This window comes from Mobula hypostoma, chromosome 9 (assembly GCF_963921235.1).
Source record: "Mobula hypostoma chromosome 9, sMobHyp1.1, whole genome shotgun sequence".
NCBI lineage: Eukaryota > Metazoa > Chordata > Chondrichthyes > Myliobatiformes > Myliobatidae > Mobula > Mobula hypostoma.
In genome coordinates this window covers 110,659,188-110,684,382 of record NC_086105.1, presented here as the reverse complement: position 1 = coordinate 110,684,382, position 25,195 = coordinate 110,659,188, and the positions used below count along the sequence as shown (strand labels likewise).

At 41.3% G+C, this 25,195-nt stretch overlaps 1 protein-coding gene across 1 annotated transcript in view; it reads right to left on the bottom strand.

Moving 5' to 3' along the window:
• chtf18 (CTF18, chromosome transmission fidelity factor 18 homolog (S. cerevisiae)) overlaps positions 1 to 25,195 on the bottom strand; it is a 97,790-nt gene that overhangs the window by 67,949 nt on the left and 4,646 nt on the right. Inside the window, exons 2-10 of the mRNA XM_063057432.1 lie at positions 22,426 to 22,668; positions 20,831 to 20,975; positions 19,503 to 19,695; positions 16,643 to 16,729; positions 14,815 to 14,867; positions 10,946 to 11,084; positions 9,946 to 10,167; positions 9,441 to 9,538; positions 8,693 to 8,816 (exon numbers count right to left, since the gene is read on the bottom strand). Coding sequence (XP_062913502.1) covers positions 8,693 to 8,816; positions 9,441 to 9,538; positions 9,946 to 10,167; positions 10,946 to 11,084; positions 14,815 to 14,867; positions 16,643 to 16,729; positions 19,503 to 19,695; positions 20,831 to 20,975; positions 22,426 to 22,668 — 1,304 coding nt within the window. The remainder of the gene's footprint in view (positions 1 to 8,692; positions 8,817 to 9,440; positions 9,539 to 9,945; positions 10,168 to 10,945; positions 11,085 to 14,814; positions 14,868 to 16,642; positions 16,730 to 19,502; positions 19,696 to 20,830; positions 20,976 to 22,425; positions 22,669 to 25,195) is intronic.

Sequence of the window (25,195 nt, the reverse complement as noted above, 5' to 3'; positions counted from 1 at the left end):
CAGGGACAGTCAGCATGGCTTTGTGAAGGGCAGATCGTGTCTAACAAGCCTGATAGAGTTCTTTGAGGAGGTGACCAGGCATATAGATGAGGGTAGTGTAGTGGATGTGATCTATATGGATTTTAGTAAGGCATTTGACAAGGTTCCACACGGTAAGCTTATTCAGAAAGTCAGAAGGCATGGGATCCAGGGAAGTTTGGCCAGGTGGATTCAGAATTGGCTTGCCTGCAGAAGGCAGAAGGTCGTGGTGGAGGGAGTACATTCAGATTGGAGGATTGTGACTAGTGGTGTCCCACAAGGATCTGTTCTGGGACCTCTACTTTTCGTGATTTTTATTAATGACTTGGATGTGGGGGTAGAAGGGTGGGTTGGCAAGTTTGCAGATGACACAAAGGTTGGTGGTGTTGTAGAAAGTGTAGAGGATCGTCAAAGATTGCAGAGAGACATTGATAGGATGCAGAAGTGGGCTGAGAAGTGGCAGATGGAGTTGAATCCGGAGAAGTGTGAGGTGGTACACTTTGGAAGGACAAACTCCAAGGCAGAGTACAAAGTAAATGGCAGGATACTTGGTAGTGTGGAGGAGCAGAGGGATCTCGGGGTACATGTCCACAGATCCCTGAAAGTTGCCTCACAGGTGGATAGGGTAGTTAAGAAAGCTTATGGGGTGTTAGCTTTCATAAGTCGAGGGATAGAGTTTAAGGGTCGCGATGTAATGATGCAGCTCTATAAAACTCTGGTTAGGCCTCACTTGGAGTACTGTGTCCAGTTCTGGTCGCCTCACTATAGGAAGGATGTGGAAGCATTGGAAAGGGTACAGAGGAGATTTACCAGGATGCTGCCTGGTTTAGAGAGTATGCATTATGATCAGAGATTAAGGGAGCTAGGGCTTTACTCTTTGGAGAGAAGGAGGATGAGAGGAGACATGATAGAGGTGTACAAGATAATAAGAGGAATAGATAGAGTGGATAGCCAGCGCCTCTTCCCCAGGGCACCACTGCTCAATACAAGAGGACATGGCTTTAAGGTAATGGGTGGGAAGTTCAAGGGGGATATTAGAGGAAGGTTTTTTACTCATAGAGTGGGTGGTGTGTGGAATGCACTGCCTGAGTCAGTGGTGGAGGCAGATACATAGTGAAGTTTAAGAGACTACTAGACAGTTATATGGAGGAATTTAAGGTGGGGGCTTATATGGGATGCAGGGTTTGAGGGTTGGCACAACATTGTGGGCCAAAGGGCCTGTACTGTGCTGTACTATTCTATGTTCTATGTTCTATGGTCTCCCATGAGCAGGTGGGTTTCTTCCTTGTTTCTGGTTTCCTCCCACAGTCCAAAGACATGCCAGTTAGCAGGTTAATTGGTCATTGTACAATGTGTTTGTAAGTTGTTCTGTGATTGGGCTAAGGTTAAGTACATGGGCTGTTGGGTAGTGCAGCTCGTTGGGTTGAAAGTGCCTGTTCCATGTTGCTCAGTATCTCTAAGTAAACCACAAGTAGGCATTCATAAGCTGGAGAGGGAACTGTACAGGCCAGTCTGGGTGAGGATGAGGTTTCTTTCCATAACGCATTAAACTCTGGTTAGATCATATCTAGAGTATTGTATTTAATTCCGGCCACCCCATTATAGAGAGGATGCAGAAGAAGTTGACCATGATGCTGCCTGGATTAGAGGGCTTGTGCTTTAAGTAGAGGTTGCACAAATTGGGGTTGTTTAATCTGGACTTGTGGAGGCTGAGGAGAGATCTGACAGAAGTTTATTAAATTATGAGGGGCATAGATAAGAGTGGATAGCCAGCATCTTTTTCCCAAGGTTGAAATGTCTAATACCAGAGGTCAGTCCTTTATGATAAATCGCGGAAAGTTCAAGGGAGGTGTGTGGGGCAAGTTTTAATTTTACAGTGAATGGTGGGTGCCTGGAATATACTGTCAGGGACAATGGAGGCAGAATCAAGAGAGGTATTTAACAGGCTCTTAGGCTGGCACATGAATAGTTTATAAACTATGTGCAAGCAGAAGGGATTACTTTAATTAGGCAGCATTAAGCACACAGGATAAATGTACATAAAGAGATGAGAAACTGCTGCATTCTGGTTTTCACCGAAATGTGGCTAAACAACATAGCAACTCAGCATTTCAACTTGATGGGATGACTGCTCTGCACAGACAGAAACTCCTGGTCAGGGAAATTCAAAGGAGGTGGAATCAGTGTGTACATTGACAAAGGTTGGTGCACAAACTCATCTGCGGTTAGTAGGCACTGTTCTGTGGCAACTGAACATCTTACAATTAAATGCCAGCCACATTACCTGCTCAGGGAGTTTACTGTTCTGTTCATCACTGCTGTCTACATCCCCCACCCCCCAACCCCCATGTGCGAACACCGATGTAGCCGGAGACAGATGAGGCATATTCCTGGAGGTCTCTTTCTTCTCCATTTGTGGTGGCTGCTTTGATCATTTGCTAGTTGGTCTGTTCAAAACAGTTCCGGAGCATAGTGATTGCTTCATTAAGCCATACAGCAATGGTCTTCTTGACTGGTTTCTCCATTTTAGGCAGCAGTCAGTATGCTGGGATTAATATGATGGAGATGTGGTCAGAGTGACCGAGATGAGGGCATGGTCGAGTCTGTTTGTTCCCCTAATGGCCATGGTGACACATTGGTGGAAATTTGGTAAAGTGTCCTGCAGGTTAACATGATTGATGTCTCCTGCAACTATGCGGAGGTAATCCAGATGCTTGTGTTGTAGAGAGCTGAAGATACCATAAAACTCTCCTAGTATGACTTCAGTGTTCGCACACCAGGCGGTGGGGGGGGGGGGGAATGTAGACAGCGGTACCTCGAGAACAGTCATCTCACAGCCCAACCAGAAGCTTGGCTGAATGCTGAGGTACGCAGCCTACTAAAAGCCTGGGACGCTGCCTTCAAGACTGGTGAAAGAACAGTTCTCAGAGCAGCCAAGAGAAACCTAATCCTAAGTATCAAGACGGCTTCAACCACCTATGTTCAGAAAATTCAGAAACACCTGTATGATAATGATCCCCAGCATGTGTGCTGGGCATCAAGGGCATTACTGACTAGGCAAGGAAGAACAGTGTTGATTCTACTAATGATGCCTCCCTCTCTGATGCTCTAATGCATGCTTTGCAGCATGCAACACAACGCCAGCCTGAAAGCTATCCCTCTCTCAGATGAGCAGCCACTGTCTGTAACAGCATATGTCACACAACCCCTCATGGTCCTAGAATGCATTATACACTATCTGAAAAGCTCACCAGTGCCTCTACTTTCTAGGGAGGCTGAAGAGATCAGGACCATGCACATCCATACTCAACTCATTCTATAGAAGAGAGTACCCTAACAAGCCGCATAATTGCTTGGCACGGAAAATGCATTGCGGCAGAGAGAAAGACTCTACTACAGTTAGTCAGAACAGCCCAACACATCAGTGGCACCAGCCTACTTGCCATCAAGAACATACATAGATAAAGGTGCTAGAAAAGGCTCAGTGACATAATGAAGGATCCCACCCACCCTACACATCAACTGTTTGTCGCACTCCCATCAGGGAGGAGGCTATGTAGCCTCCACGCCAGGAACACCAGACTCAACAGTTATTTTCTCCAAGCAGCAAGGCTGATCAACACCTCCACCCACTAACCCACCCCTCTACAACCCCAACCACCAGTACTTTATCATTTCCTGTCAGTCACCTTATGTACAGACACTCCTGTGCCTAGTGTCACTTTATGAATATACAATCTATGCATATAAGCTAACTTACATATTTATTTGTATTTATTGTGTGTGTGTTTTTTATGATTGTGTTCCTTATTTTACTGTGTTTTTTTTTATGCAGCATCAGATCCGGAGTAACGATTATTTTATTGTCTGTCGCATTTATGTACTGGAAATGACATGAAACAATCTTGAATTCGTACTTTCAAAACCATTGCGTTGGAACATTAGCATAAATGGCATAATTCCAATCCATTAGCTCCTTTGTCAATAATTAGGAATTCACAAGGGTAGGAGATTACAAAATGTCCACAACGAAGTCCAAGCTGGAGATTCTTGCACATGACTTTCAGTCCCGATACCTTGCTATGCTTTGTTCTTGCTTTGATAGAAAGGTGTCTTCCCCTATTTATCTTCAGCCGAATATTGCTACTGTCCAAGAATATAATGGGCCATCTATATGATAGCAAGAGGTGGTGTGGAACTGGGAATAGGCAAAATAAAAGCTAACAGATGGGCTGTGGTCATCCAGAAGTCCCAACACAGCTTTCTTTACAACAATGAAGGACAGGATCATCAGCTCACCGTCTCTCCCTAAAGGCAACTGCAGTTCCCCCCACTCCCCCCTCTGTTGTCCAGCACAAATCAGAGAAGTACCAAGGATACTTTTGTCCTTACAGAATTTCTGGAATTTTCTTGCGATTTTTGTCATTCTTTTTCTTCAACGGATCTTCCCCTCTTGTAAATTTACAGAGCTTAATGATGCACTGAAGGATCGCTTAGTTTGTGGAACCTTACAAGAAACCATTCAAAAATGGCACCTTACATTTTAAGAGCAGTTGAGATACCTGTATCTATGGAAACAGCAGACAGAGACACAATTTTGTTGCAGCTGTGAGCAAAATTGCAACATTTGAACAGAAACCAACTGACCAAATAAATTGTATTACCACTGTGGCAGGGGCTCACATTCATCAGACCAATGCGGATTTAAAGGTGAAATTTGCAGAAAATGCAACAAAGTAGGACATATACAAAGGGCATGTTGTGACAGACAAAAAACAAATGGACTGTGCAGGGTAGGGAAAAAGATAAAAAGTCAAGATTTAGCTTAAAAAAAGCACTAATCTGTATGCTGTTGATGATAAGAGTGATAGAGGACTGCATAGCTTTGAGATTTACAAAGTGAAAACTAACAACAGACAAGCAATATAGCTCACACTAGATGCAAACGGCAAATTAATTAAAATGGAATTGGCTACTGGCTCGGTTATTTCAGTTATTCCACAAAATGAGTTTGAAGGCCATTTCAAAGATACTGAACTGAAACCAGCTACAAAATTATACTGGACAAAAGCTAACTCCTGTGGGAATAACATTGTAACAGTGAAATACAACAAACAGCAAACCACATTGGGGCTTGTATGTGGTAAAAACACGAGGGCCAGCATTGTGGGGCCGTGATTGGCTGAGACAACTACAACTTAGAGATCCATCCATCAATTGCATGCCATTCTCCCCTGCAATATAGTCAAGTGAAAGCAAATTAAGAAAGGTACTGGATTATGCCGAACACCATGAACCGTTGCCCAATAGAGGGCAAACTGATGTTGGTCCAACCTCTCTGCCTCCGGTTGGAAAGCATATTGGACGAAGGAAGGAGCATGCTGCTCAGCGGGATTGTGAAAGTAACAAAAGCAGTGGTCTGACAACAACTGTTTTTGTAGGCAATGTATCTGAGAAAACTCCTTATATGATAACCAGCCAGTTACTTGTGAAATGTGGCTTGGTCTTAAGCTGGAAGAGAGTTCAGGAGCTTATGGAAAGTTGCAAGAATTTGACTTTTGTGAGTATAAAGATCCAGAATCTACTCTTCATGCATTGAGGTTATTGCATGAGCTTTGTGGGAGAAAAACAGCTGCCTGTAAAAATAGATACAAAGACCAAAGCTCAGCTGGGATGAATGGAAGGCCAAACAGAAATGAGTTAATGGAGATACAAAAACAGAGGATTCGTCAGATGATGTTGTGGATGAGGAAACCAAGAGGAGAGATCAGATTGTAAAGGGAGCAATAGAAGGATTAATAAAAGAATACTCCAGTGAACTAAATGCAGCTTCCCAAGATCAAAATGCACATCCTAGGAAGAAGAAAAAGGAAAAGAAGAAAATGGCACAAGAGCTATAGAATCCCTGGAATTTACTCCTCTGGCGAGTCCTGGGGCATTTAGAGATGAAGTAGGTGCATTTCTTTCTAAAATCCGAAAACGAGTGTTTAGGGAACTAGCAGATGAGGCCTGGAGCTGATCAGCAATAATCATATTGAACGGTGGAGCAGGCCTTTGGGGTCAAAGTAGACCTATACTACTCCTATATTATGTCCTTCCGATAACGCTGCTGAACATCAAGGGTCAGCAAGATTCCCCCTCTTTTGAGACAGTTATTATTTGGCATAAATATTACTTGCCACTTAGCAGCGCAAAAACAAATTATTACATTGGTTTTGCTGCACTGGGACATGGACTGCTTGATTTCAGAGCAGTTGTGAATGGAACTGAACATTTGGGAAGCGTGTGAACATTTCTACTTCTGAGCTCATGACAGGAGAAATTGCCTTTATCTGAATACTTCAAACACAAAGTTAAAAAATGCAGATGCAGGAAATCTAAAATAATAAACAGAAAATGCTGGAAAAGTCCCAGAGTAGGTCGTATTTTTGGAAAAGAGTTAATATTTCAGGTTAAAGCCCTTTCATTAGGTTTTCAATCTGAAACATTAACTGTTACTATAAGGTAGGACTTCAGCTCAGGTGCCTTCCTTTTAATACTAAGTACCTACAGTGTTAGCAGGGCTCTAGGACTCAAACAATTTCATTACCTTGATGTGAAGAATAAACACTCTCACCTCACATTTGGAATTCAGGGCTTTGGTCCAGGGCCTGGAGCCAAAGGGAGAAATTCAATTTGGGAATCATTGAGCAAATTACAAGTGAATATGCTATTTAATAGATCAGACAATGATGGCTCGCTCCTATTACTACATATGCTGAATAAACTGATTAAGCATTGACAATTTGGATTGGATTGCTTTTTATTTTGTGAACAGGAAGGTGCCAGTGATGTAATAGTCAGAGAAGAGGCCATTTCTGAACTGCAAGTTTTCAGTGCTATCATTTTTGATCTGATTTTTGCATTTTCACTTGCAATCGCTCTTCCTATTTTCACACCAACCTGCTCTTCCTCAGCCTTCTCCACTGCCAAGTAAATGCTCCAAACAAACTGGAGGAACAACACCTCATATTCTGCTGGGGTATTGTGTACAACCCAATAGTATGAATGCTGAGATTTTCAAATTTAGGTAACCCAGTGAGTTTGGCACCTTCCTCCACCCCCCTCTCTTTCTTCTTTCCATCCTCTTCCAGTAGTCCCATTGTGTCCAGTTTCCTACTTCCACACCACCAGCCACCATCATCCAGCTTGATCCTCCTCTCCTCCTGGTACAATCCACCCACTATACACACGGTTCACCCACAGGCTTCCCCCTTTCCCCATCTGGCTATAGTTCCATTTGCCATTCACCTCTCCCACAATGGTGTGTGTTATCATCCCTCATCATATTCTAGCACTCGTATCCTGTCTCTCCCTTTCATGCCTTCTTACTCCATCCATCAGCTCTCTCTCAATATTACCCTTCCTCTCCCTTGCTTGTTCTGCGTGTGCCATCCTTCAACTCTCCTCAGTCCATCAATCACCTCTAGCCCAGCTCACCATACCACCTGCCATCTTTACATTGTCTGTCTTACCTCTCCACTTTCCATCATAGTGCAGGGTTTGAAACATCCATAGTTCCTAATCACCCCCCCCCACCCACCCTTGACAGATGCAGTTCAACTGTTCCGTGATTTTTACAGCCAGATGTTATTTGATTCCCACAGTCTACATGGGAGGTTAGGGGGTTCTACCTTGAATTTAATTTTCAAATTAAGGTCAAATCAATTTAAGTTAGCAAGCATAAAGTAATTATGGAAGGGATGGAGTCATCTACTTAACTTTTAAAATATGCATAACTATTTTGAAACAGAAATAATTTGACACAGAGCAACTTTTGCTTCAAATTTTACGCCTTTCTCTTCAAATCAGCATCATTCCTGATTTGGTTTGCCTTTAGTAGCTCTGTTTTTCAGAAGTAACTGCTGGAACTATCAAGTTATTTATACATCCATGTAAATTGGCTTTCTGTTCCTCATTTGTAGCTTTGAAGTGAAAAAGAACAGAATTTGACGTGATAAAGAACAAGCAGGATTTTTGGAAGAGTTGTAGTTCATCATTTACATTTGAAAGAATTTATTAAAAACCTTTGCCTGCCTCTGGCACTGTCTCAGTACGAGCAGTTTGTGAGGCTTTCAATCTCTGACTGGGACACCTGTTCTTTTTCTTTTTATTTCTTTATTGCTGATTTGACTAATATACTCATTAATCACCCATTGTTAATCAAAAGTTAGCTGCTTCTTTGCATATTCCAAATTCTTTAGATTTTGAGCATTTTTTCTTAAGTAACTGGATTAGAAGATACAATAAGAAAATTCCATTTCAAAACAGGACTATTGGCAGCCTTCTGCACTCTTATTAGACCAGTAAATTCTTTTCATGAAGTACACAAATAGAAATGAATAATGCAGCAAAGCTCAACTATTTTGGGTGACAGTCCTTGCAGGTACAGTCTGTCAAGCTGAGAGTCAACAATGATCGTGCGCTCACATGTTGAAACAGTCCTGGTTAAAAAAATACTAGTCCACGCTTACCAAGACAAATTGTTTAGGGATCAATAGAAAGTACTCTAATCATCTTTGCTGGGACTATCAATGGAGATTTTAAGTACAATATATTGTTTTCATGTGGCATTCGATGCAGATAGTTCAAAACTGATCCAACTACACTTAACCATCCTAGAACATTGACTCACAGTGGGAGCACCATCGATTTCATCAATGATCAGACAGTTTGGCTTCTCGTTGGCTCCAAGCACAGATTTCATTTGGGTGGCAGCTTCGATCCTGGTTTTCAATATCTCTGGACTACGGTCGTCACTGTATAAGAGTTAAACAGTATTATTCTATGACAAAACGTAAATAACTGTTGATATGGCACTCTGCTTACCAGTTTATAATACACGCCCTGTTCTCCTCCCCTCCCCTGGGCACAAGGTCCCTGACACTGCTGTCCTCCACTTAATTTTTGCTGCTCACCCTCCCATAATCCCACAGGATCCTTTATATCAATCCAAGATGAACACAGGAAGTCTTAATTTAAGAATGAATCTTAAAGACGGTGCTCCTGGAAGGGAAGCTTTAGTACTGCATTGACATTGCAATCCAAATAACGGGCAGTCTTGATTTGGCCTTGAACTCATGACCATTTGATTCAGGAGCCAACAGGTGCACACACTAAGCCACTGCAGTTAGCTGGCAGGAAGCAAACGTGTTTCTTTGCTATTACACAAAAGCAGGTCTTGGTGAGGAGTTTGTTTGCAGTGTATAGGGAAGGAACTAACTATACATCATGACTGTGTCAAGCAGATTGGCATAACGAGTGTCTGGGGAAATCACTAGCCCTATTTGCAAACAGAACTTCAACAGATACTGTAATCACAGTTTTACTGGAGCTTTATAGTGATTTTAGCTTTATGGAATAGTGTTATATTCCTCACTCACCTTGCATTTATCTCCACTGCATTGTATCCAGCATGGCTTGCAATGACATGAGCCAATGTTGTTTTCCCAAGACCTGGAGGGCCACTCAACAGTGCCACCTAAAGTCAGAGAAACGAAAGGAGAAGAAAGTTTACTTTTCTGACTTTTGTTTAAAAGATTGAACATAAAGTACTGGTGGATACATTGGGGAAAAAAATTGCCCTTCTGTGAATAGTACTGAAAGGGCAGTCATGGTAGTTTAACATCTCGTCTAAATGTCTGTGCTCCAAGCTGCACTTGCTCAATTAAAGTATGCATGGAAAGAAAAGGAAGGATTTATACTTAAGCACCTTTCACAAATTGAGGCCATCACAAGTGAAGCTACTCCTCCCTATTTATTGTTTTTAAGGTTACAGACTAACCCAACGGAATGCACAAATCTCTTTAAATGTTCACATTTATTTTACAAGAATGTCAAGACACATCCTGATAAAGAAAAATGGTTTGGTACTCAGTGTCTGGTTACCTTGTACTTTGGTCTGTTATGTGCATCTAGTTCAGCATCCAGAATCTCCTCAGTAATCTGTGCCTTGCTCTTCCATTTATTCTGTTGCTGTTGCTGCTGGTGTGACTGTTTCAAAGAAGAATGCTTTCCTACCACCTGTTTGCTTTTCTTCACAGTCTTTTCTCGACCAAAGACTATAGTGTCCCACAGTTTCAACCACTTCAGGAGGCAGCGATTGGTGTACTGCAAAAACAAAAGGCCCTTAAAAGCTGGAGAAAAGTTGGAGCTAGATTAAAACTTAGCAAGCAGTGTAGTGGCATCCACTCCAGACTTCAAGGTGAGTGGTACAGGGGTTGAATTTGGCTGGCTCCTTGCACGCTTTCAATCCATGCTGGGTTGATCATCAAGCTAGCAACTCAGCCTTGTGAAAAACAGACAATTGCTAAAGAAAAGGCAAGGTTGCCACCCAATGCGCCACAAGGCGTGGAAAGGAACAACAACAACAAGACTTAAGCTGAAGTAGCAAGTACTGGTAAATAGTCAACTAAAGTTTTGCAAATGGCACTCTTACTCTTAAAGGGTATGAATTCTGGGATTCTCAAGACCTGAAACTGTAATCTAGAATGACAGCTCTGCACAGTATTAAGGTGCAGAGTGTCACAGCTAATTCACTCGAAATAGGTGGAAAACATCCATCTGCATTAATATAAATGGAAAACCTCCTCCTGGCATCCGAGTTTTACAGAATGATACCAACACTTAGCGGCTTTTCAGCCAATCAGGCCTGTACCATAACTCAACGGAGGTAGTCACAGGCAACAAATTCCACCTATCTCAGCTCAAACTGCCCCACCTTCCAGAGAGCCTACTAAAGTTTCCACATTGATTTCAAATCCACTTCTCCCCTTTCTCCCACTATCTTTACATTCTCTTAAAAAGGCACAGAGTACAATCAGTGCACAATTATCATCATTTTACAGCACAGCAAGATCTGCTAACACAATGCAGCAACAGTACTCACATCATCACTGAGCAGTTCCATGTATTGTTTAGGAGTGAATTTATCTACCCACAGGGTGCTGGAATTGTATTCATCAACTGCTTCACCTTCATCTATTGCCGTTTCTTCCTCTTCATCAGCTAACTCCTGGTCAATCTGGCTTTTAGAATAAAACAAAACATCCAAAGAACAGTGGGGAGAGGGTGTAGGAGAGGAGGGGGAGAGGGTGCAGGAGAGGGAAAACAAACCATTTAATGTGCAATCTTACACAGGGTTTGGGTCTGAAACAGGTTTGATTTTAATCTGTTTTATGGATATTCATTTGACCTATTGTACATTTGACCTACAGGCCAAAAATCAGTTAAGTTTTATTGGCCAGTCAAGCAGTCTCTCTTTGAAAGATGAGCAAATGTACAGATCTATGTTGTTTATCACCCACTTCCACTTTAGCAATGGATTCTAGCACACCCATCATCACTACTGGGTTCTAGTCCCCTAATTTTCTCCAATTTGCATGCTTACAGTATATACACATATGAACAGTACATTAAAAACAATACTCAAAGTAAATTAGGTGAGGGAGAAAACACACAAACAGGTGAATGTTATATTTTATTAAAATAGTCACATGAAATTCTGCAATTACTTGTTAAAGATTTAACATAGAAAGGGATTTGAATTATGGACCACTTTAACTCAAAGGAAGTAGAACAGAATGAAACAGCTTGAGTAATCTTTCTTAACAAGTTCTATGATTGCCCCAAAGTTGCTCAAATGTCATCAACAAGACAGTCAATGAGAAAAGAATGAAGCATTGTTGCATTTTGGATAAAGTGTTTTCAGAGAGGTTGGTTATGGTCAGAATTAACTCCTGCCTAAGCAAGGAACTGGGTCCACAGCAAATTTCCTACTGCCTTAATAAATCTACAGCAGATACAGTCTCACAGGTTTTCCAATTGACCTTGAACCACCTGGACTACACCTATGTCAGGCTGCTGTTTATTGATTACAACGTCACATCCAGCGCCATCATCCCCTCAGTACCATTTGACTAGATTCAAAACTGGGGCCTCTATACTTCCTTCTGCAACTGGATCCTTTGACATCTTCACCAGGAGACCACAATTAGTGAGAACTGGAAAAGACATCTCCTCGTTGATGATTGACACTGGTGTACCTCAGTAATGTGTGCATAGCCCTCTGCTCTGCTCTCTCATGACCCATGACTGTGTAGCTAGACACAGCTCAAACACCATCTATAAATTTGCTGAACACATTCGTTGGCAGAATCTCAGATGGTGATGAAGCATACAGGATCAGCATATACAGTACATAGGAAGGAGATTGAAAATCTGGGTGAATACTGCTGCAACAACTTCTCACTCAATATCAGCAAAAACCAAGGAGATTATTATTGACTACGGGAGGAAACCCAAGTTCCATGAGCCAGTCCTCATTGGGGATCAGAGGTGGACAGGGTTAGCAACTTTAAGTTCCTTGGCATTATGATTTCAGAGGATGAGTCTTGGGTCTGGCACGTAAGTGCCATTATAAAGAAGGCATGGAAGCACCTCTACTTTCATAGAAGTTTCCAAAGATTTGGCAGGTCATCTAGAACTCTGACAAACTTCTATAGATGTGCAGTGGAGAATATACTGACAGTTTGCATCATGGGCTGGTATGGAAACACCAATGCCCTTGAACAGAAAAGCCTATAAAGCGTAGTGGATATAACCCAGTTCATAATGGGTGAAGCCTTCCACACTATTGAGCACATCTACGAGGAGCGTTGTCGCAGGAAAGCAGCATCCATCATCAAGGATCACCACCAACCAGGACATGCTCTCTTCTCACAGCTGCCATCAAGAAGGAAGTACAAGAACTTCTGGACCAGCACCACCAAGTTCAGGAACAGTTATTACCTCACAATAATCACGCTCTTGAACCAGAGGCAATAATTAAACACACCCAAAATTGTTCCAACAATAAACTTTTCCCACAACTTATAGACTCACTTTCAAAGACTCTTCATCTCATATTGTCAATATTTACTGCTCAGTTAACTATTATGTTTTTGATTTTGCACATTAGTTGTTTGTCCTTCTTGTTGTGTGCGTATTTACACTGATTCTGTTAAATTTCTTTGTATTTCCTGTGAATGCCCTCAAGAAAATGAATTTCAGTGTGGTATATATAGTCACACATACATACTCTGATAATAAATCTACTTTGAACTTTGAGATGAATTGGCTGGTTGAGTGCTGACACCACAACAACTTTGCACTCAACATCAGTAAGACCAAGGAACTGATTATGGACTTTCGGAAAGGGAAGTCAGAGGACCTCACATTGAGGAATCAGCAATGGAAAAGGTGGACAATTTCAAGTTCCTGAGCGTCAACATCTCTGAAGATCTGTCCTGGGCCCAACATATTGATGCAAATGCAAAGAAGGCACGTCAGCAGCTATATTTCATAAGGAGATTTCATATGTCATCAAAGACACTAACAAATTTCTATAGATGTACTGTGGAGAGCATCTTAACTGGTTAAATCACCATCTGATATGGAGAGGCACAAGATCAGAAAAAGCTGCAGAGAATTGCAGACTTAGCCATCTCTCACAAGGGCACTAGCCTCCCAAGTATAGAGGACGTCTTCAAAAGGCAATGCCTCAAAAAGGCGGCATCCATCATTATAGATTCCCATTACCTAGGACATGCTCTTTTCTCATTAGTACCATCAGAGAGGAAGTACAAGAGCCTGAAAACACACACTCAACTTTTCAGGAACAGCTTCTTCACATCTGCCATCAGATTTCTGAATGGACAATGAACCAATCCATGAACACTACCTCATTAATTTTGCTCTCTTTTGGAATCACTTATTTAATGTAATTTTCAATATATTTCTTACTGTAATTTATAGCATTTTTATGTATTGTACTGTATTGCTGCCTCAAAACAACAAATTTCACAATATATGTCAGTGATATTAAACCTGATTCTGATTTCCTCCAATCTTCCTGCTCTCTTCAGTCAAGTTCAGACATAAATCTCAATACAGAATGCTGCACAATTCAACAAGATTCCCACCAAATCTTGAAGTACCAGCCCTTAGTGCAAGAATGCAAAGACAAGGGATGGCAAGCATGGTTGTTCCCGGTGGAGATCGGCTGCATAGGTTTCCCAGCCAAATCAGCATGGTGGTTGTTGTCAGCTCTGGGCCTGGACGAAAGGAGCAAAAAACAAGCAGCTCGTAGGTTGGGGGAAGAGGCAGAACGAGCTTCTTGTTGGATTTGGAGTAGGCGAGAGGAGGGAAGCTAGAAGCCAGGAGCAGATGGGCAGTGATTTGGCCACCACTGCCAGCCCGCCAGCTGAAGAGTGTCATGGTTAAGGGTCGAAACACTCGGTAAAGGTTGGGAACCACCTGATGACATCTGCTCCTGGCTGAAGGCTACGGTTACCTTATAATGTATCTGGAGAATGCACCCTAACAGGTGTATGTAACAAGCAAACAAGTATTGCTGCCTCAAAACAACAAATTTCACAATATATGTCAGCGATATTAAACCTGATTCTGATTTCCTCCAATCTTCCTGCTCTCTCCAGTCAAGTTCAGATGCAAATCTCAATATAGAATGCTGCACAATTCAACAAGATTCCCACCAAATCTTGTCTTTTCCACTAAATTGTGAATTTACAATTGTTCAGATCGTTTTCCAGGCACTGCAGCTTTTATAATTGAAAATTCTTTTTAAATTGATCCAGTGAAAGATTGGAGTGGAAAATCAGAGCCCTAGCTCATGACATCAAGGCTTCCCACATTCAACAAGCATTAAAACAATAGTTTTGAATTGTCTAATATTTTTGTTATGGTACCCAGACTTACCTATTGAGCATCTCACTCAATCTCTGAGATTCCTCTATCACCTGCCGACGACGCTAGATAAACACAATGATTAAAAAGTTCAGAAATGGCAACTCATGCATCGACAGATATTTGTTTAGGACAAATATCAACAAATATGTTTAGCTTGCTCAGCCCCAAATTTCAATTAAACAGAAATAGCATTGTGCAGGCAAGCTGAATTAAACCCGAAAACCTTTGTCCGAACCATTGGTAATTCAGGAAACATACAGCTCTGAATTGTCTTCAGATATGGGGGATGTTGATGAGGGGAAGGGTGAGAGAAGAAGAGACATAGGTGAAGTTCAGGGAAAAATAAGAAACTTTGAAAGATAAGTGAAAGAAATATGTCAGAGGGAGGGAAGAGCAGCTTAGACAGGGAGGCATGGAAAACAAGAAAAGAAAGCATTTAAGCGAGAGGTTGGAGAGGGGGTTGAAAGGCACGCTTGTCAGGGCAAAAATAAATAAGGCTGGAAGGGGCAAGAACAGGAACAAGGTAGGAAACTTCTGTTCACTAGTGATGACAAGCATACAGAAAGACATACCTGTATGGGGAAAAAGTCACTCAAATTTTGAGTGGAATATGGATGGTTGCAGAATAACTGGAAGAAATAACAACCTGCTTCCTAAATATATGAATGTAGTCACTTTTTCTTACACTAGATTTGAGAGAAAATGGGGTCACCTACAATCAGTTGCATAGAAGGGCTGTAAACCATCCAGTGCTTTATTGTGGAGATATCAGGTTGTGGACTCTAGTAAAATGACTTAACAATGACACATGTACGAAAGACACGTGCAGACAAGGGCTTCGGAACAGATTTTGCTGAAGAGCAACTGATAGAGGGATTTCCTGCATTTAGTAACCTTTAATAGCATACACCATAAATTCATTACAACTTTGCCTTTTAAAATGTTTTAATGGTATTACTGCAGGACATTTGCTAACCACAAGCGGCCCTGTTTAGTTGATCACCACACTGTAGTTATGGCCTTCAACAACTGGTAGTACACAAATAATGTCAGCTAGCGATGGAGGTGCATAGTGGGGGAAGAGATGGGATTGTTAAGGGCTAATGTAAATCGGTGAGTAGGGTCACCAAGGTATAAAAGTACAAAGCTGAGAACTTTAAATGATCCATTGGTAGCGTGTAATCTAATGAATGTAGCAAAAAGCATTGAGTGAGTAAAAGGGGCAAAATAGGACACAGCTGCAGAATCCGGAAGGGCAATTTGCTGGAGTTGGAAAGCATTGATTCAGTGCTTTGTGGAACTGATAAAAGCATATTACTAAGATACAAGTACAGTGACACTGGTGATAAGGCTACAACCTCAGATTAATATCAAACTTACTGCCACAGCACACTTCTCACCCATTAAAATGATTTTCGACTAGTGCATCCCTCATTACCGTGCAATAACATCGCCTGGCAGAAAACTTTATTGCACTACATACTAGCACCAACAAACTTCAGCGGAAGTGTTACAAGATCAATGATAGCGATCTGTGTCAGTACAGTCACCTGCCCAGTTCAAGCCATTTCCCATTAGAATTGCTGAAAAATGAGTAAGGAATGTGCTTAGACATAGTCAAAAAGTGACCATTGGCTCCATTTTTAATGCAGAACATGGGAGCCAAAAGTAGTGAAGGAAGAAATTTAAAGGATTTGTTACAGGTTGTCATGTCATATAGATCACCGTCTCTGCCTACGAGGACTGCTCTTAAGTGGTTCAAACCATGAGTCATCTATTCATTACTTCATTCTACACTAGTCACTGAGATTTGCTACACTAACAAAGTATTAATTACCTCTTCAGCAACTTGTTCCTTCAGATAGGAGAAAGGTACTCCCAGCAGGTGCAGCTGCCTTTGTCCATTCCAATGAGCATTGATCAACTAGGATAAAACATTGTGTTGTTAGTACAGTAGTCTTCAAGTCAAAACAGAAGCGCTACTTATTCCCCCAAATGTATCAATATTTAAAGTTGAAGACAGCTCTTAAATGAATGGATAATGATTGGGAAAAGGAGACTTTTTAAAACTATGTAGTATGTACATTTTTCTCCAGTGGTAAATGTATGAATAACCATTTTAAGTAATCATCACACTCTTTGCATAAATTGGCAACTGTTTTCAAGTCTTGTTGCCCCCGTCATAATCTGACCAGCATTCCGATCATCAAGTTCAAGTTTAATTGTCATCCAACCGTACACATTTATAGATCTAAACAAACCAGCACCAAGAGCTAAACACAGTACCTACAGTCACACACAGTACAAAGAGTTACTAAGAATAATATAAACAAATCCTTGAGTGGTATGGCCTAAAGGTTGATGGTGCATGGTGATGGGACATCATTCAATGGCAGTGTTCAACTTAAGATATTTCCACATTTCAGGGAGTAAACAGCTGACATAAATAGTGCCTACACTTCAAAGATTACTCTGTGATTACGAAGACTTAACAAATCACAAGGCATTAGCAGAATTCCAACTTTTACTTGTCCAATAGTTCCAAAAATTTGCTGCAAATTTCTATGACTGTGATCTTACCCACCTGAGGAAACCGTTTGTTGCAGCAACCCAACAAAATTTTGAATAACTTAGTTTGATTTTCCCTTTAACCCAAAATGAACAATCCAGAGTTCTCAATCTTCTCCTATTAATATTGCTAGATAGCCTAATTAAGGACAAAAGACCTACATGCACATATTAAATTACTAACATGAGAAAGAAATGTGACTGCCCCAACAGCACATTTTAAATGTTTACAAAGAATCAGAAGGGAGTACAGCCTGAAAAGTTCCAAATAAAAAGATGGAAAGGCTGAGTAGACTTGATGGGTTGAATGGCCTAATTTTGCTCCTATATCTTATGGGCCTTATGGAACTCTGTTCATGTTAGCTGCATTAACTTTCAAACTGGAAGTCAGACAGACAACCTTAAGTTTTACATCAGGGATTGGGGATCCAGAGCATACCTTGAATCCTAAATTTGTTTCCAATGTATACTCTCATCTCTGTCTGTAAGAAAATTGTGTCAAACAGTTTCTGTTTCCTTTCCACAGTAAAAGGAACTAAAACATTTTGATCACTCTCTCCATAATTCCCACAGAAAAGATGCTTACATCAGGATGCTCTTTATCGACTACAGCTCAGCACTCAATACCATCATCCTCTCAAAACTAATCAATAAGTTCCAAGACCTGGCCTCAATACCTCCTGTGCAGTTGGAACCTCAACTTCCTCACTTGCAGACCCCCCCCCCCCAGGAAGTTTGGATTGGAAACATCTCCTCCACGATCTCCATCAGCACAGGTACACCACAAGGCAGTGTACTTAGCCCCCTGCTTTATTCACTTTAAACTTATGGCTAAGCACAGCCCCAATGTTATTCAAGTTTGCTAATGACACCACTGTTATAGGCTGAATTAAAGGCAGTGATGAATCAGCATATAGGAGGATTCTGAAAATCTGGCTGAGTGGGGTGCCTCGACAACTACCTCTCACTCAATGTCAGCAAGAACAAGGAGTTGATTATTAACTTCAGGAGGAAACCAGAGGTCCATGAGCCAGTCTTCATTGGAGGATTAGAGATGGCAGCTACTTTAAATTCCTGGGCCCAGATTGCAAGTGCAATTAAAAAGAAAGCACAGTAGCATTTCTACTTCCTTAGGAGTCTGCGAAGATCCTGCATAACATCTAGAACTTTGACAAATTTATATAGATCTGCAGTGGCGAGTATATTGCCTGGCTGCATCACATCCTGGTATGGACCCTTGAATGGAAAATCCTACAAAATGTAGTGGATACAGCCCAGTCCATCACAGATAAATTCCTCCCCACCATCACACGAAACATTGCTGCAGGAACGCAATATCCATCATCAGGGATCCCACTACCCAGGACATGCTCCCTTCTCCCTGCTGCCATCAGGAAGACGGTACAGAAGGTTCAGGACTCACACCATGGGGTTCAGGAACTGTTATCACCCCTCAACCATCAGGCTCTTGAACCAAAGGGGTAACAGCAGTCAACTTCACTTGCCCCACAACATATGGACTCACTTTCAAGGACCCTTCATCTCATGTTCTCGATAGTTATTGCTTATTTATTATTTATCATTTCTTTCTTTTTGTATTTGCACAGTTTGTTGCCTTTTGTACACTGGTTGAACGCCCGAGTTGGTGCGGTTCTTCATTAGTTCAATTATGGCTGTTTTTCTATTTTGGATTTATTGAGTATTGAGAAAATGAATCTCAGGGTTGTATAGGGTGATATATGTGCTTTGATAATAAATTTACTTTGAGCTTTAAAAGAATTGCAACATAAATCAATCATCAGAAAAAAGCAATTACAGTATTTTGTTTAAATAAGAGGAAGTAAGGGAAAGAGTGCACTATTTTGTAAAGTGTGACGTGCTAACCCTGGCAAGGCTCAGTCAAAACCTAAATGGATAACTAATCCCAAGATGGGACAGGAAAAGTGCAAAAATTTTTAATGAAGTTGGGACAAATTAAGATTGTGGAAGTCCTATATGAGGTTACATTTATACAGTTTAAAGAAATAATGGAACAGATTTCAATTACACAAACTGTAATTGCACAGAGTAATCATTGAAAAAGCACTTATTTTGAATAGTACAATTGGCCATTCCTTCAAAGCTTTCACCTTCTGCTCTGGCCTTGTATCTTCATCTTGCAGGACCATGTAAACCCTTGTTCCATCCGTCGATGTCACTTTGATGTAATCTTCCATAACAGGCGGGCGTTTCAGAACTCGTTTCTGTACCTTGATGGCAGATTCTTCAATGGGAGCCACATCACTCAGCCCAAGGATGTCCTGAATAGATGTTTTTGGACTTCTAAAAAAAAAGGTCAGCATAAACTGGACAACTTATAATACACCATTTTCATTTGGATAGCATCTTGTGTCAAAGTAGTCCGAAGTAATTCACACAACAAATTCACTTACTGTTGACTTGGCAACGGTGGCAGGCTGTGTGAACTATATGAGATATAAAGTTAATTTTGGAAGTCCAAGATGGAAAGGGGGTGCTTTAGAATATCAGAATCTGCATGTTCTGACCAGTTAGGATTATTTGAGCCACTGAAGCATGCAGTTTATTATCTCTTACAAAGGATAAATCCTTTCACCAAAACAACACCTAGTACTACACTGGAGTGTCAGCTTAAATTATCTACTTACTGAGAGATCTTCTAGTCAATGTACAGTTCAATGGTGCGGATGTCATGTTTCAGTTGTACAAGATTTGGGGACTGGACTTGGAGGCTACACTTTGAGCATCAAGATGTCATTACGCAAGATGGTGCAGAAAAAAAAAATCAATGATGTTGCGGGGACTGAGGGCTTGAGTCGTGAAGAGAAACTGGATTTTGACAAGTTCATGGCTAGGTAAGGTTTAGAGTAGCGGTTCCCAATCTTTTTTGTGCCGTAGAGCCTTACCATTAACTAAGGGGTCCAAGCACCACAGTCACAATGTAAAAGAAAATGTATCACAATAATTTAATACTTGGCAAAGAGTTTAAGAGTCACAGAAGAAGCATGCCACCATTTCAGGCAGAACCACTCAGAAGCTAATATAATACAAAGCTATAAAATCCCAACAATCCTAAAATAGAGACAAATCATTTGACATCAGTATACCCTGCCTGATGTGAGAAAGTAATCATGAAGAAGGATCAATAAGTTTCTGATGGCTTCAGAGAAAGGAAGCATGAAAAACAGGATTATAAGAGTTAGATGACTCAGTCATGAGCACATTATTGACAAAACACAGGCAAATTTTAAGGGACCGTTACTTATTAGAAAGCGAGATGTAGAGAACATAGCTAATAGCTCTAATGAACTGGGTTGGATAATCCAATCTGAATGCAGGGGCAAAATATTGATTGTTGTGGTTCCAGTCTCAAGAAGAGATAGAATAAACAGAAGCAACAATACATTGTAAAGAAATTATTGCATAAATTGCAACCTACCTGGGGTATTGGATCCGGGCAAAGTCGTCTGGTGACGAGGGTGGAGTAATCTCATTATCTGGTGGGGGAGGTTCGGATAAGCTCTCCTGTGACTTAAACTCCAGTCTCTTCACAGCATCTAGCCTGGGCCTCTTGTGCTTGGGAGCTGCAGTAATTAAATGAAATAAGTCAAGGCAGATTAATGGTCCATTAACCCTGCCATACCCGAGATGGAGAGGATATACAAAGTAAAGTTTGATGTTCAAATTAAATTTTATTACATATATGTCACCACATACAACTCTGAGATTCATTTTTCTGTGGGCATACTCAGCAAATCTACAGAATAGTAATTATAACAGGATCAATGAAAGATCAACCAGAGTGCAGAAGGCAATAAACTGTGCAATTGCCAAAATAAATAAATAGCAATAAATAATAAAACATGAAATAACAAGATAGAGTCCTTAAAGTGAGATCATTGGTTCTGGGAACATCTCACTGGATCTGAGTGCAGTTATCCCCTTTTGTTCAAGAGCCTGATGGTTGAGGGGTAGTAAATTCCTGGGTGTTACAATGTCCTGGACGCAGCATGTAAATGCAATTGCAAAGCACAGCAGCACCTCTACTTCCTTAGAAGTGTGTGGAGGTTCAGCATGACACTAAAAACTTTGACCAACTTCCACAGATGTGTCATGGAGAGTGTATTGACTGGCTGCATCACGGCCTGGAATGCTTTTGAACGGAAAATCCCACAAAAGGTAATGGATTTGGCCCAGTACTTCCCTCCCAACCATTGAGCACATCTACGTGAAACGCTGTCGTAGGAAAGCAGCATCCATCATCAGACATCACCAGCACCCAGGTCATGCTCTTTTCTCATGCTCAGGTAGAAGGTATAAAAATCTCAGTACTCACACCACCAGGTTCTAGAACAAAGTACAGAGGTCTAATAATTTTCTTCCTTAAATATTCACAAGCTGCCTGATCATTTCGTACTGTAAAACAGTTATTAAATTCAGAGTTATTTGCTAACACATTGAAATGACTAGCAGCAGAGATACCTACTAGTAAAGCAATGAAAGGTGGCCTCGGACACCAACTCTGAGAACAATTTTCGTAGTGACCCATTAACACTGGAAAAGTGTTTTCCAACTCTGAAAAATGATGTCACCATCTCTCTTATATCGTTCTAAAAGAATGGATATTTAGGGCTGATGTTCGGAATGGCCAAACACACTGGGAGTTCAGGCACAGGTCAATGCAAAAGAAAAACTAAATCTTCTGAGGCCCATTGCCTCCTGCCCCAAACTCCTATAGTGCATTTTTGACATGCAAAATTCAATATTGCCAAATATTTAGGAAAGGTTTCCTGTTCATCTCAGCACTTAAAAAATGGATATCATTAAGTTCGACAAATGAACATTTCTGAATTGATATCAACAGAAAATTAAAGTTGCGTATGAAATTGGAAGCCTGTTGCAATATCACCATCAACACACTAAATGGTGGAAGAACTCAGCAAGTTCCTCCAGCAATTTTTGTGTGCTGCTCAAGACTTCCAGCATCGGCAGAATCTTGTGTCATAATATCACGTTCATCGAGTGTTTACATACTCATTACTTGCTCTTGGTCCTCAGGCAGATGGTAAAGGAACTCTTCTTCCCCTGGGACATCAAGATTCCGTTTCTGAGGAACAGGGTCTCCCACGTTGTCCTGTTGCTCCTTGTGCTCCTGGACCTGAATCCTACCAGTTGGCTCCTTCCTGATGAAGACATCACTTGATGTAATGGCTTCTTCAAAGGTCTGTTGGCTCTGTCGAAACTTGGACTCTTTAATTGCTCTTGTGGGTTTGTTATCTGCGAAGAAAATTCAAAACAGCATTTAAAAAAGTTCCTAACCCTCAAGACATCAGGCAAGTTCAACGTCATGAGTTCAAATTCAAGTTCAAGTTTAATTATCATTGACTACACATGAATATAGGCTAATGAAACATGGACCAAAGTGCAAAACACATCACCAAGAGCACACTGCACATCATACAAATAGCACTTATGGTTACGATTTCAGAAAAGCATACAGTCACAAAGAAAAAAAATAATATAGCCCAAATCCCAGAATGGCATAACTGTAGATTGATGGTAAGTTGTCCTGGTCCAGCTTGTTCTTCCACCAAGCAAACACTGGAGGGCAGCACCAATGGGAGGGCCAGCCCCCAACCAAGTATGGATTTCAGCACATTCAGAGGTCATGATTTTCTCCCACACCACCTTTGGCATCTCAACCCCTGGCAACCCCATGGCGAGGGCCTGCTCCTCGCCACAACCAAGACAACACAGCTCCCCCACCACCAGTCTCACCAATGAACTGGACATGCAGTATTCTACATTACCAATGCCCCACTGGATCTTGCAATCACAATAAAAATGTCTCATACTATGCACCAACTCAGCACATTGACATGGAACAGGACCAGGCAACAACATAACGCTATGCAATAGTAGAGCTCCATCACTATCAAATAACTTGTTGAAGGGATAGTGCTGCAGTACATGATGTTTTTAGTATCCAGTAGTGACTTGCAATCATAAAAAAGATATACAAGACGAACAAATACACCTTTGACTGGACTTAGAGTGGCTGCCACCATTTTACCAGAATCAAACAGGTGGGAATAATCTAAAATATTAGATCAATGTTGAGGTGGCAGGGTGAATACCATATTGTATTAAAGATTTGGAAGGGAGCAAGCTTCCGTTAAATTGGATGAACGTGGAACCTGCCATGGAACTGAAATGAAGGATTTTGTTGGTTTACTTGTGGGCATACAATTGTCAAGACCTTTGTTGCTTTGGAAGGACAATTGCCTTTGAAAGACATAACAGGTTGATGAAACTTGGAGACAAAGGTGTGCTAGTTTGAGGAGGTTACAGACCAAGATGCAAGTTATAATAACCCATCTGTAACAACCTGATTTATTATTGGATAGAGGCACAGGGGAATAGTCATAGCCATACTTTATTGATCCCGGGGTAAATTGGTTTTCGTTACAGTTGCTCCATAAATAATAAATAGTAATAGAACCATAATTAGTTAAATAGTAATATGTAAATTATGCCAGTAAATTATGAAATAAGTCCAGGACCAGCCTATCGGTTCAGGGTGTCTGACCCTCCAAGGGAGGAGTTGTAAAGTTTGATGGCCATAGGCAGGAACGACTTTCTATGACACTCTGTGCTGCATCTCGGAGGAATGAGTCTCTGGCTGAATGTACTCCTGTGCCCACTCAGTACATTATGTAGTGGATGGGAGACATTGACCAAGATGGCATGCAACTTAGACAGCATCCTCTTTTCAGACACCACCCTGAGGGAGTCCAGTTCCATCCTTACAACATCACTGGCCTTACGAATGAGTTTGTTGATTCTGTTGGTGTCTGCTACCCTCAGCCTGCTGCCCCAGCACACAATAGCAAACATGATAGCACTGGCCACCACAGACTTGTAGAACATCCTCAGCATCGTCCGGCAGATGTTAAAGGACCTCAGTCTCCTCAGGAAATAGAGACGGCTCTGACCCTTCTTGTAGGCAGCCTCAGTGTTCTTAGACCAGTCCAGTTTATTGTCAATTCGTATCCCCAGGTATTTGTAATCCTCCACTATGTCCACACCGACCCCCTGGATGGAAACAGGGGTCACTGGTACCTTAGCTCTCCTCAGGTCTACCACCAGCTCCTTAGTCTTTTTCACATTAAGCTGCAGATAATTCTGCTCACACCATGTGACAAAGTTTCCTACCGTAGACCTGTACTCAACCTCATCTCCCTTGCTGATGCATCCAACTATGGCAGAGTAGTTTTCCTCCATAGGAAGAGATAATAAAGAAACTTAAATACATTTTCAATCTGATGACTCTCACATCCTTCACCTGGAAACAACAAGCCTACAGGCTTGATTTTCATTTTATATAAATCAGAACCTGATCCTGTACAAACTGAGTACTGACGCCTGAATTTATTTCGCAGCCTCTAAGCAATGTGACAAGGATTTACATAAATCTGCAGGAGTATGCCACAGTTTTAGCCAAGGATTTCCAGCAGAACCTTGCATAAATGGCCACTGGGTGCCGCTTGGTTAAGCCAAACAAAGTTGACAACTTTTTAACCAGAAGGGATGGCAAAGCTCATGGACAAACTTCACTTCAACCAACATAAACCAACACATACACTTCAAGCAGAAGTTTCAGAACAGTATTTGTGAACAGTATCATGGATTTTTTTTCTTTTCAAAGACCAGGACAATTTAAGCCCAATTTGAATTTAGTACAATTAAGGGATCTGGGCTCAACTGTACTTTTCTTAAAGGTTGAACCCATTTATAAACAATC